This window comes from Mobula birostris, chromosome 5, assembly GCF_030028105.1.
Source record: "Mobula birostris isolate sMobBir1 chromosome 5, sMobBir1.hap1, whole genome shotgun sequence".
NCBI lineage: Eukaryota > Metazoa > Chordata > Chondrichthyes > Myliobatiformes > Myliobatidae > Mobula > Mobula birostris.
Window position 1 is genome coordinate 206,441,273 of NC_092374.1, and position 13,979 is coordinate 206,455,251.

Here is a 13,979-nt window from a genome sequence, read left to right on the forward strand (position 1 = left end):
AGGCAAGAAGGCAGGTGTATGGGGTTGAGTGGGATCTGGGATCAGCCATAATGAAATCGTGGAGCAGACGCGATGGGCTGAATGGCCTAATTCTGCTCCTCTGTCTCATGGTCTTATAAGGAGGACGACAAGCATGCGTCACTCTACATCGGGAAGCGGTGGTGGGGGAAGTCAGAACTTCAAATTTTTTAGTGTCCATGTATCAGATGAGCTGAGCTGGCCCCAGCACACAGACCATAAGGAAAGCGAAGTGAAGCGGTATCTTTAGCTCCTCAGGAAGTTCAGCTTATCACCAAACACTTCATACCTCAACACTTTATAGTCTGGGTAGTCTCCAACCTGGTGGTTCGAACATTGATTTCTCCACCTTCCAGTAAGGTCTCCCCCTCCCACTTCTTCAATTCCTGACTCTGGCCTCATTCCTCTTCTCCTCCCCTGCTTATCACTACCTCCCCTGGCACCCTCCTCCCCTGCTTACCACCTCCCCTGGCACCCCTCCTCCCCTCCTTATCACCACCCTGGCACCCCTCCTCCCTGCTTACCATCTCCCCTGGCACCTCTCCTCCCCTCCTTATCACCTCCACTGGCACCCCTCCTCCCCTGCTTACCACTACCTCCCCTGGCACCCCTCCTCCCCTGCTTATCACCTCCCCTGGCACCCCTCCTCCCCTCCTTATCACCTCCCCTGGCACCCCACCTCCCCTGCTTACCACTACCTCCCCTGGCACCCCTCCTCCCCTGCTTACCACCTCCCCTGGCACCCCTCCTCCCCTGCTTATCACCTCCCTGGCACCCCTCCTCCCCTGCTTATTACCTCCCCTGGCACCCCTCCTCCCCTGCTTACCACTACCTCCCCTGGCACCCCTCCTCCCCTGCTTACCACCTCCCCTGGCACCCCTCCTCCCCTGCTTACCACTACCTCCCCTGGCACCCCTCCTCCCCTGCTTACCACTCCCCTGCTTATCACCTCCCCTGGCACCCCTCCTCCCCTGCTTATCACCTCCCCTGGCACCCCTCCTCCCCTGCTTATCACCTCCCCTGGCACCCCTCCTCCCCTGCTTATTACCTCCCCTGGCACCCCTCCTCCCATGCTTACCACCTCCCCTGGCACCCCCTCCTCCCCTCCTTATCACCACCCCTGGCACCCCTCCTCCCCTGCTTACCACCTCCTCCCTTGTTACCCCTCCTCCCCCTGACACCCCTCCACCCCTGCTTACCACCTCCCCTGGCACCCCTCCTCCCCTGCTTACCACCTCCCCTGGCACCCCTCCTCCCCTGCTTACCACCTCCCCTGGCACCCCTCCTCCCCTCCTTATCACCTCCCCGGCACCCCTCCTCCCCTCCTTATCACCTCCCCGGCACCCCTCCTCCCTCCCTTTCTCCCAAGGCCACTCTCCTCTTCTATCAGATACCTTCTTCTCCAGCCCATTGCTGTTCCACCAGTCATCTCCCAGCTTCTCACTTCAGCCTGCCCTCCCCGCCACTTGTTTATTCTGGCATTCTGCCCCGCTTTCTTTCCAGTCCTGATGAAGGTCCTCAGCCTGAAGTATTGACCGTCTATTCCTCTCCACAGATGCTTCCTGAATCTAGATTCCGCCAGCATTTTGTGTGTGTCGCTGATGGAATGGCCTGACTGGTTCTATCATGGTCTGGTATGGCAATTTGAACCCATTCCTCTTCCCAACTATTCTCCTACATTTCTTCCCCCCCCCGCCAAAACCATCGGCCCCCCTCCCCAACTGATCTCCCCACCCTGTCCACTCTCCCTCCCACTCTCCCCATACACCCCTTCCTCCAACCCCCGATAAGCCCTCCCCATCTCCCCCACCACCCCCCTCTTCCCACCTCCCCAACATCTCTCTCCCCGCAGTCGTTGCGCCTCGCTCACCAGCATCATCCTGTGGAGGTCAGCCATTTCGTGAACCCCACTCTTGCAGAGGATGATCACCATCCCCGTGGTGTCCAGCCCTCGTCTCCCCGCTCTGCCCGCCATCTGGATGTATTCTCCTGCACCAGACACAGGGGACGGAAAGGTCACAGGTGACAGCCAGGGAACTGGGGCACAGGGGGAGGAAAGGTCACAGGTCACAGCCAGGGAACCGGGGCACAGGGGGAGGAAAGGTCACAGGTCACAGCCAGGGAACCGGGGCACAGGGGGAGGAAAGGTCACAGGTCACAGCCAGGGAACCAGGGCACAGGGGGTGGAAAGGTCACAGGTCACAGCCAGGGAACCAGGACACAGGGAGAGGAAAGGTCACAGGTCACAGCCAGGGAACCGGGGCACAGGGGGTGGAAAGGTCACAGGTCACAGCCAGGGAACCGGGACACAGGGGGAGGAAAGGTCACAGGTCACAGCCAGGGAACCGGGACACAGGGGGAGGAAAGGTCACAGGTCACAGCCAGGGAACCAGGGCAGAGAGGCGACGAGTGAGGAGGGGCTACTCCCTCCTGCCAGGGTGGGCAGGGAAGCGTGACAGGAGCTGTGTCGAGTGATGGCATGTTATTTTATTTAGAGATATGCCATGAGACAGGACCATCTGGCCCTCAGAGCCGCGACGACCCAGGAACCCAAGTATTTAACCCTCGTCTAACCACAGGACAATTAACCTACTCACCAGTATGACTTTGACTGCGGGAGGAATCGGAAGCAGCCGGAAGAAACCTTCATGTACATAAAAGGACATAGGACAGCAGAACTGATCTCCGAATCGTCCCGAGCAGTGACAGCGTTGTGCTGACTGCTGTACCGTGACACCCTAATGGAGGTAACTGAATGGGGTGTGGTGACCTCAAATGCAGATCCCGAGAGGATGGAGCACTTTATAGGCCGAATGGCCTAATTCTGCTCCTGTGCCCTATGGTCTTCTCTAGGCAGAGAATCCCACAGATTTACCTCCATCTGGCTAAAGAGATTCCTTCTCATAACTGCTCCAAAGTACATCCTTCTGTGCCCTCTGGTCCTAGACTACCCCAGTGTAGGAAACATCCTCTCCACACCCACTCTATCTGTGCCCTCTGGTGCAAGACTCCCCCACTATAGGAAACATTCTCTCCACATCCAGTCTATCTGTGCCCTCTGGTCTTAGACTCCCCCACTACAGGAAACATCCTCTCCACATCCACTCTATCTGTGTCCTCTGGTCCTAGACTCCCCCACTATGGGAAACACTATATTCCAGCCTTCTCATTGGTCAGTGCCCAGGAGGACACCGGGTTGTGGCAGCTGCTGTCCGGACTCAGTGAAAGGAGGGAACGGTTTCTCCGCTGCTGGGTGGCAGCGCCTGGAGCTCGCTGGCTTCGTGGGGACAGGGGTGGATAACTGGGTCAACAGCCCCAGGGTGAAGCAGCATCACAGTCATTCACGCATGGCGCAGAGCGAGAATGTTAAACTCCACCATCTCCATCCAAATACACCACTGTGACTTTCTAACCAGCAGACCTCAGAGCCCTCCTCCCTCCCCACCATCCTCAGCAGGGGTAAGCCCATCCCTCGTGCCGAGCCCAGTGCTGGGCACTCTGCTCGCACACAACTGCATGGCCAAACCTCCAGTGTATCACACTGTCAGTTCGCTGACGACACAACAGTAGTAGGGCCCATCAGCAACAGCGATGAGATGGCCGACAGAGAGACTGGCCCAGTGCCCTGGCAAACAGCCTCCTCCTCACAGTCAACAAAACAAAGGAGATGGTTGTCGACTTCAGGAGAACTCACACCACTCCATTTTACATCTGCAGCACAGCAGTGGAAACTGCGAGCGGTTTCATACTCCTGAGAGTGCACATCTCACACAACCTCTCACGGTCCCGGAATGTATTCCACAGAATCAGGAAAGTTCACCGATACCGTTATTTTCTGAGGCTGGGAGGGGACAGGGCCGGCCGGCGGGCCAGGGAGGGTGGGGCCGGAGGACGGACCAGGGAGGGCAGGGCCAGAGGGCAGGCTGGGGAGGGCGGGGCTGGAGTTGGGGATGTGGAGGGGTGGGTTAGTGGGTGGAGGTGTTGATCAGCCTTACTGCTTGGGGAAAGTAACTGTTTTTGAGTCTGGTGGTCCTGCTGTGGGTGCTAGGTAGCCTCCTCCCTGATGGGAGTGGGACAGACAGTGCGGTGCGATCCTCATGATGATACTGGCCTTTTTCTGGTGCCTTACTGTATACATGTCCTTGATGGCCAGTCGGCTAGTGCCGGTGATGCGTCGGGAAGTTCTGACTACCCGTTGAGCCTTTCTGTCTACCGCAGTGCTGTTTCCATACCATGCAGTGATGCAGCTTGTTCAGATCAAATCAAGTTTAATTACTATTCAGACCATTCATGGATACAGTTCCTCTGGGGCCCAGATGCATTACATACATTCAGAGTAGTGAGAGAGGGAAAACACACACACACACACACACACACACACACACACACACTACTTCATCCTTTCCTGTCAGACACCTTCTGTACCTAGCGTCACTTTATGGACATACAATCAATTGACATACAAGCTACAGTTTCCATTTATATTTAATGTTTTGTTTTTAAGCTATCGTGCTCTATGTCGCGTGTTTATTTCTGTTCTGCATCAGATCTGGAGTGACGGCAAGGAGCTGGCAGCAATGGAGGGAGAGCCAGGACATCACCTGAAATGGAGGGAGGCCTTTAATCCTAAGGAGAGATGGGACGGGCTCACTACAATGTAGGATGCTGAGGCGTGACCTTCAGAAGAGGGGGATAAAATTGGTGGTCCAGCGTGAATATTGCGGGCAGCACAGTAACCCCCACCCGCCCCTGGTCAGGCACCGTCACCTGGCATCAGGTCGCGGAAGTTGGTGCCGTCGTGCTTGCGGATGCTGTCGAAGACCACGGTCCTGGCCGGCATGTTCACCCCCATGGCGAAGGTCTCCGTGGCAAACAGGATCTGTGGCAGGAAGGCAGTCGTGAGCAACGGGAAACACTCCCAGCAAATTCATTATCACAGTACACACACCTCACCATAGACAACCCTCATTCACTTCCTTCAGGACATTCACAAGAAAAACTTTTTCACCCAGAGAGTGGTGGATATATGGAATGCTCTGCCCCAGAAGGCTGTGGAGGCCAAGTCTCTGGATGCTTTCAAGAAAGAGATGGATAGAGCTCTGAAAGATAGTGGAATCAAAGGTTATGGGGATAAGGCAGGAACTGGATACTGATTGTGGATGATCAGCCATGATCACAGTGAATGGCGGTGCCGGCACGAAGGGCCGAATGGCCAACTCCTGCACCTATTGTCTATTGCCTAAAATAAAGAAATACAGTAGAATCAATTTAAAAACTACAAAGACTGGCAATGTGCACTACAGCCCATGTTCTCAATATTTATTTATTTACTTTGCAGTTTAAAGTAAATAAATAAATATTGAGAACATGGGCTGTAGTGTCCTTCAAAATGATTCCGAAGGTTATGGAATCAGTTCAGTGATAGGGCGAGTGAAGTTCTCCCCTCTGGTTCAAGAGCCTGCTGGTTGAGGGGTAATAACTGTTCCTGAACATGGTGGTGTGGGTCCTGAGGCTCCTGTACCTCCTGCCTGCTGGCAGCAGCGAGAAGACAGCATGGTCTGGATGGTGGTTCCTGATGGTTGAGGGGTAATAACTGTTCCTGAACCCGGTGGTGTGGGTCCTGAGGCTCCTGTACCTCCTGCCTGCTGGCAGCAGCGAGAAGAGAGCGTGGCCTGGGTGGTGGTTCCTGCTGGTTGAGGGGTAATAACTGTTCCTGAACATGATGGTGTGGGTCCTGAGGCTCCTGTACCTCCTGCCTGATGGCAGAGGGGTAATAACTGTTCCTGAACATGGTGGTGTGGGTCCTGAGGCTCCTGTACCTCCTGCCTGATGGCAGAGGGGTAATAACTGTTCCTGAACATGGTGGTGTGGGTCCTGAGGCTCCTGTACCTCCTGCCTGCTGACAGCAGTGAGAAGAGAGCGTGGCCTGGGTGGTGGGGATCTCTGATGATGGATGCTACTTTCCTGCAACAGTATTTCACATAGGTGTGCTCAATGGTGGGGAGGGTCTTTGCCTGTGACGGACTGGGCTGTGTCCACTACTTTCTGCAGGCTTTCCCCATGTAACGGTGTTGGCGTTTCCATACCAGGCTGTGATGCAGCCAGACAACATGCTCTCCACCACACATCTATAGAAGTTTCTCTCTGCAAATCCCCAAGGAAGTAGAGGCACTGCCGCGCTTTCTTCATAACTGCACTTACACACTGGGCCTAGGACTGGTCCTCAGAAATGATAACAATGAAGAATTTAAAGTTGCTGACACTCTCCACTTCTGACCCCCCACCCCCCCACGAGGACTGGCTCACCGATCTCTGGTGTCCTTTCCCTGACGTCAATGATCATCTCCTCAGTCTTACTGACACTGAGTGAGAGGTTGTTGTAGCACCACTCAGCCAGGTTTTCAGCCTCCCTCCAGCACGCTGACTCGTCACCACCTTTGATTCGGCCGACATCAGCAAACCTGAATATGGCACTGGAGCTGTGCTTAGCCACACAGTCACCAGTGCAAAGCCAGTAGAGCAGAGAGGGGGGAGACGCAGCACACAGCCCTGTGGTTCACCTGTACCGACGGAGATTGCGGAGGAGATGTTGTTGCCAATCTGAACTGACTGGGGTCTGCAAGTGAGGAAATCGAGGATCCAATCACACAAGGAGGAATTGAGGCTCATTGACCTGTTTTAAGGGGATGACAGTATTGAATGCCGAGCTGTAGTTAACAAAGAGCATCCTGATGTATGTATCAACGCTATTCAGGTGTTTCAAGGCTGCGTGAAGAGCCAATGAAAGGGAATCTCCTAATACTGATTTGATCTGTATGAACAGAATGTAAGACAAGTTTTTCACTGTATCATGTGACAATAATAAACCACTACTCTCTCCTCAGAGTTCTGTTCTTTGTGACTCTTTCTGAAATGATTACCATACGTCTTATGTGTACTGTGTGCTGTCAGTTCTGTGCTTTGTACCTTGGCCCCAGAGGAACATTGTTTAATTTAGCTCTACTCACGTGTGGGTGCAAAATAATAAGCTTAAACTTGATCAGTAATAAGCCAATTCCTAGACAAATTATAAACCAATACTAGCACCCTGAGCACCTGCACTGATGGACCGGTACTCACCTTGACCAGGCCTCGGGCGAACAGCATCTCAATCACTTCCTTCAGGATGGGCAGGATGCCACTGTGATGGACACCGATACCTCGCTTCAGCAGCTGCACCATCTGCAGCACCTGCCCGGGAGGAGGGAGGAGGGGTGAGCAGTTGGCAGTGCCTAGGAGGAAGTGCTTCTGTCCACATTGGACACTCTTGAAACTGCAGCCACCGGCCCTCGATGGACTCACACAGAGTCCCTACCACACCTCCTCCCCCGAGTATGAGACCACCCATCGCGGACAGTGTGATTGCCCCCGAACAACCATGGTCCTACACACTGTGGGGACTCTTATCCCCGAGTAAGTACTAACGCAGACATTGTGGGGACCGTTATCAAGTGTCAGCACGTGGCCAAGTGGTTAAGGCATTCGACTAGCGATCTGAAGGCCATGAGTTCGAGCCCCAGCCGAGGCAGCGTGTTGTGTCCTCCAGCAAGACACTTAACCACACATTGCTCTGCGACGACACCGGTACCAAGCTGTATCGGCCCTAGTGCCCTTCCCTTGGACAACATCGGTGTCGTGGAGAGGGGAGACTTGCAGCATGGGCAACTGCTGGTCTTCAATACAACCTTGCACCCTGGAGAGTGAAGACTTTCCAGGCGCAGATCCATGGTCTCGCAAGACTAAGGGATGCCTTAGAGTACCCTCTAATTACCACATATGTACTGTGGGGTTGCTGCTCCCCCAGTCAGCAACCCAGACACCCACTGTAGGGTCCCTGGCTTCCAAACACTACCCACCCAGCCACGGTGGCAACCCCAATCCCCAAACACCCACCGCAGGGACCCTGACCCCAAATCCTCACAGCAGTTAGCCTCCACCCCATCTGCTCAGTGTGGGAAGTACAAAACCCTCCGACCAGACCCACAAATGTGGGGCCCTCCCACTTGCAGGCAGGGTTCTGGACTGTACCTGGGACATGGACCTCCACAGTAATGGAAAAAGCCACTGGGACTATCCCACCAATTGTGGGGTTCCGGACTGTCCTTGGGACTTGGACACCCCCCACTCCCGCAGAAATGAAGAGAACCATTGGGACCATCCCACAAACTGTGGGGTTCCGGACTGTACCTGGGACATGGACGTCCACAGTAATGAGAAAGCCACTGGGACTATCCCACCAACCGTGGGGTTCCGGACTGTACCTGGGACATGGACGTCCACAGTAATGAGAAAGCCACTGGGACTATCCCACCAACCATGGGGTTCCGGACTGTACCTGGACATGGACGTCCACAGTAATGAGAAAGCCACTGGGACTATCCCACCAACCATGGGGTTCCAGACTGTACCTGGGACATGGGTCTCCTCAAACGTGGAGAAAGCCACTGGGACCGTTCCACCTAGCGTGGGTTTCCAGACTGTACCTGGGACATGGACTTCCACAGATGCGGAGAAAGTCACTGAGACCGTCCCACCAGCTGATACGGTTCCAGCCGTTTCCTGGGGCACGGACCCACGCAGCTCTAGTATCGTCCCACCAGCTGACCGGGGTCCCAGACTGTACCTGGGGCAGCTCACGGTCGGTGCCCTTCAGCCGAGAGATGCACTTCTGGAAGAAAACATGGATCTCACTCTTCTCAACAGTGCTGGTCAGGTCAACAGTGGTCAGCATGTTGGCGTTCTCATCGCACCGGTTGCGGGAGAAGGTGAAGGCCACCACGGGCAGGTTGTCCTTTTTCCGCAGGATGTCGATCAGGGAGAGCCAAACGCTCTTGTCCTGGGGCAGGCAAAGTTCAAGGTTCAAAGTAAACTTACTATCACAACACATATATGTCACCACGGACAGTCTATTCGGCTTAATATAAACTTATTATCACAGCACGTATATGTCACCACAGACAGTCAATTCGAGTCAATCGGGACCAGCACATTTTGGGCCAGTTAAGCAGCTGCCCCAATTAGCTGAAGTTTCGTGGAAACAGTTAAAGGGTATTAAAAAAAGACTAACTACTGTTTAACTGAAATGAAATACTAAACAGGTCAGAAGACTAGCAACATTACTACAGCACTATAAAACTGCAAATTAGTTGCTAATAATTATCAACAGATGAATTCATCCGGTGTACACTGCCATGTTCTCTTAATTGACTGTAAATGAACAAAACAAGCTCAGATACCTAGGGCAGATAATGGACTGCCTTCATTGTCTTCCAGCATAAATCAAAATTTTCAAAAAGCAGTGATTTTTGAGCTGGTGTCCACCGGCCCAAATAGATAACATCACAACACACACACACACACACACACCCACACACACACACACACACACAGACACACACACACACACCCACACATACAATGCTGGAGGAACTCAGCAGGCCAGGCAGCCTCTATGCAAAAAGAGTACAGTCGACGTTTCAGGCTGAAACCCTTCGGTCAGTCCTGCTGAAGGGTTTCGGCCCGAAACATCGCCTGTACTTTTTCATTCGTAGATGCTGCCTGGCCTGCTGAGTTCCTTCAGCATTTTGCGTGTGTTGCTCAGATTTCCAGCGTCTGCAGATTTTCTCGCTTGTGGTTAGATAACATCACACAAGCACGCGCAAGTGACGATATTTTAAAAACTAATCACTCCGTAACGTACACTGTCACACAAGTACACATGATTGACACTAGCTAGAAACTGTTCGGCAACAGTTTACTGTCCCAATTAAGCAGGATAGTGTCTCAAATTAACAAAATGAATCCTGGCTATTTTCTTGATTTAGTTCTTGTTCTTTAAGGGTTGTCCCAAATAAGAGGCTACCCCAATCAACCAATGGCCCAATTAACCGGAATTCACTGTACTACCCTGGCATTCACTTTCTTGTGGGCATTCACAGTAACTACAAAGAACACGATACAAACAAAGAAGAACTGCAGGGGCAGAACATGGACACATGTTGGAAGCGGGGCTGGATTGGGGAAGTCTCTGTAGGACAATTTTGTTGTGTTGGTTATGAACAATATATTTTAATGTAATGTGATGTTCCCTTCTCTCCAGTCCAGGTGAAGGGTACCGGCCCTAAAATATCAACCGTTTTTCCCCCTCCACAGATGCTGCCTGACCTGCTAAGTGCACTTTGTATGTGTTGTTCATGATTTGCAGCATCTGAATGATCTCTTGTGCTCATGTTAACATCTCCCACTGTGTCTCCCAGTATTACTGACTCTCCACACCCCTCCTTATCCCAGATGTTCCATCTTCCCCCACCTTGCTGCCTTCTCCACCCGGCACCTTCACCTTCCCCCAGCCCAAACTCTCCTCCAACTCAAATCCACCCTTCCTTCCTTTGGCGACGTTATGTCGAAGATGTATTTGTTCGTTCGTTCTGACATGGCGATCATGGTCTTCCCACGACCATCATTGCTCTTGGCAAATTTTTCTACAGACGTGCCTTCTGACCAGTGTTTTTACAAGAAGGGTGAACCCAGCCGTTATCAAAGCTCTTCAGAGATTGTCTGCCTGGCGTCAGTGGTCGCGTAACCAGGACTGATGACATATGCACCGGCTGCTCATACGACCATCCTCCACCTGGCTCCCATGCCTTCACGTGAGCCTGATTGGGGGGTGGGGCGGCTGAGCAGGTGCTACCCCTTGCCCAAGGGCGACCTGCAGACTAGCGGAGGGAAGGGAAGGAGTGCCTTACACCTCCTTTGGTAGAGACATATTTCCACCCGCCACCCAAGTACACTGGTGAGGCCAAGTTTGGACACCTACCTACAGGATAGATATCAGAAAGGCTGAAAGAGTACAGGAAAAATTTACAAGGTGTTGCCAGGACTTGGGGGCCTGAGTTATAGGGAAAGGTTGAATAAGCCAGGACCTTATTTGCTGGAGCATAGGAGAATCAGGGGAGATTTGATGAAGATATACAAAATTTTGAGAGTTATAAATGCAAGCAGGCTTTTTCTGCTGAGGTTGGGTGAGACTGGAGCTAGAGGTCATGGGTTAAAGGTGGAAGGTGAAACGGGGAACATGAGGGGGGACCTCTCGGAGGGTGGTGAGAGTGTGGAACGAGCTGTCAGCGGAATTGGTGGATGTGGGTTCGATTGCGACATTTAAGAGATGTCCGGATGGGTACGTGGATGGAAGGGGTCTGAAGGGAATGCACATGGGTGCGGGTAGGTGGGACTAGACAGTAAAACAAGTCAGCGTGGACGAGCTGGGCCAAAGGTCTTGCTTTTGTGCTGTAGGGCTCTGTCAGTCTTTGAACCTCTGCACTCGTGAAGAGGCATCTGGGCCTTCCTATGCATGGGTCACAAAGAGAGTGTCTGGGATGGGTGGAGTCTTTCACTACCAATGCGGAGAGAAGTGCAGACAGAGCCCACGGAGGTGTGGCTGAGTTGCGTTCACAACTCTCTGCAGTTTCTTGCGGTTACGTGCAGAGCGTACTAAGCTCTAAGAGCATGATAGAGTGTTGTGTGAAATCAGATTGGCAATTTCACCAAGTGGAGACAGAAGACACTCAATACCAGTGAATACATCAACTATTTCATAACAGGAACAGGAACAGGAACGAACACACACACACGCACGCAAATATTTATCTGAAGAATTATCTGCAGCTTAATGTGAAAAAGACTAAGGAGCTGGTGGTAGACCTGAGGAGAGCTAAGGTACCGGTGACCCCTGTTTCCATCCAGGGGGTCAGTGTGGACATGATGGAGGATTACAAATACCTGGGGATATGAATTGACAATAAACTGGACTGGTCTAAGAACACTGAGGCTGTCTACAAGAAGGGTCAGAGCCGTCTCTATTTCCTGAGGAGACTGAGGTCCTTTAACATCTGCTGGATGATGCTGAGGATGTTCTACGAGTCTGTGGTGGCCAGTACTATCATGTTTGCTGTTGTGTGCTGGGGCAGCAGGCTGAGGGTAGCAGAACCAACAGAATCAACAAACTCATTCATAAGGCCAGTGATGTTGTGGGGATGGAACTGGACTCTCTGACGGTGGTGTCTGAAAAGAGGATGCTGTCTAAGTTGCATGCCATCTTGATCAATGTCTCCCATCCACTACATAATGTACTGGGTGGGCACAGGAGTACATTCAGCCAGAGACTCATTCCTCCGAGATGCAGCACAGAGCGTCATAGGAAGTCATTCCTGCCTGTGGCCATCAAACTTTACAACTCCTCCCTTGGAGGGTCAGACACCCTGAGCCCATAGGCTGGTCCTGGACTTATTTCATAATTTACTAGCATAATTTACATATTACTATTTAACTATTTATGGTTCTATTACTATTTATTATTTATGGTGCAACTGTACCGAAAACCAATTTCCCCTGGAATCAATAAAGTATGACTATGACTATGAAATATACGCCTGGGCCCACTGTACGACAGCACACCTCACACTGGTTACTGTAACCAAGGCACAGTGATGCCCAGCTCACAGCAACCCAGAGAGCGACAAGAATGCATGTGGCTTCTGCATGCTGGACTTAAACTCTGCTGGTGCTGAACTGCAGCTAGTGGGAGGAGCTGTAATGCTCTTTCAAGGGCCAAATCCTAGCTAGCACAGGGGGAGTGGCCATCAGTGACTGACACTAACTGCAACACAAGGGTCTACAGGAACATGCCAAATTTCTTTAGCCTTGAGAGGAAGTAGAAGTCTACTGTAATTTGCTCGAGTCTGACTTCTCATTCAGCTCCCTCCGTCACTCACTCATATCCTGCCCCTATCCACAAATACCCCTCACCAACAATCAACAGGCAACTCACCTGGCTGGGGCCGCCATAGTGGGTTGGCTGCTTCGCTCCGAAGGTCTGAGAGTGCTTGCTGGCCCGTTCCTTCTTGGCGTCCACGGCAGCGTAATACCTGAAACCAGCAGCAAGGTGAGTCACACACTAGTCCCTCCCTCCTGTTCGACCAGCCCAGTACGGGGCTATGGAAAAGACTGCATGACCTGCATATCGCCTCTCAGCAGCCTCACAAGACTATAGACTGCCGGGGGTGCGGGTATGAAATGTTCCCGCCTACCAGCACACAGCAAGCTCAGAATCATATTCAGGTTTAACATCATGCATATGCCATGACATTGCTTGTTTTACAATGAAATACATCATCATAATAAACTATAAATACATTAAGAAATACATTTTAAAAAATTTAATTGAATACGTAGTGCAGAAAAAGAGCCAAACAATCAGGTAGTTCATAAGTTCATTGTCCATTTAGAAATCTGATAGCAAAGGGGAAGAAGCTGTTCCTGAAATGTTGAGTGTGTGTCTTCAGGTTCCTGTACCTCCTCTCTGATTGTTAGCAATGAGAAGAGGGCATGAACACGGTGAGGGGGGGCCCTTATGATGGATGCCAACTTTCTCAAGCATCTGCTTTTTGAAGATGCCCTCAATGTTGGGGAGGCTGGTGTCCGAGATGAAACTGGCGGGGTTTACAACCATCTGCAGCTTTTTCCGATCCTGTGCAGTGGCTCTTCAATACCAAGCTGTGATACAACCAGTTAGAATGTTCTCAGTGGTGCAGTGCCTATAAAAAGTACCCACTCCCCTTGGAAGTTTTCATAGAAACATAGAAAACCTACAGCACAATACAGGCCCTTCAGCCCGCAATGCTGTGCCAAACATGTACTCACTTTAGAAATTACCTAGGATTAACCATAGCCCTCATGTTTTATTGTTTTACAACACTGAATCGCAGTGGATTTAATTTGACTTTTTTTTGATGCTGATCCACAGGAGTTAGAACAGAAACTTCCACTGCACCTCTCACCAAGACTGCGGATCATCCGGGTGTAGCCCAACAGCAAAGTGACACCAAATCGAGTCAGAGTTGAGGAAGGCTATGAGCCTGCACTCA

General features: G+C 51.9%; 1 protein-coding gene across 2 annotated transcripts in view; it reads right to left on the reverse strand.

Moving 5' to 3' along the window:
- Positions 1-13,979, reverse strand: part of skic2 (SKI2 subunit of superkiller complex) — a 105,593-nt gene that overhangs the window by 32,291 nt on the left and 59,323 nt on the right. For both annotated transcript variants that reach the window (XM_072259404.1, XM_072259403.1), the window contains 5 exons: positions 12,884-12,980; positions 8,681-8,893; positions 7,138-7,248; positions 4,786-4,897; positions 1,889-2,007 (listed from right to left, as the gene is read on the reverse strand). In XM_072259404.1, coding sequence (XP_072115505.1) covers positions 1,889-2,007; positions 4,786-4,897; positions 7,138-7,248; positions 8,681-8,893; positions 12,884-12,980 — 652 coding nt within the window. The remainder of the gene's footprint in view (positions 1-1,888; positions 2,008-4,785; positions 4,898-7,137; positions 7,249-8,680; positions 8,894-12,883; positions 12,981-13,979) is intronic.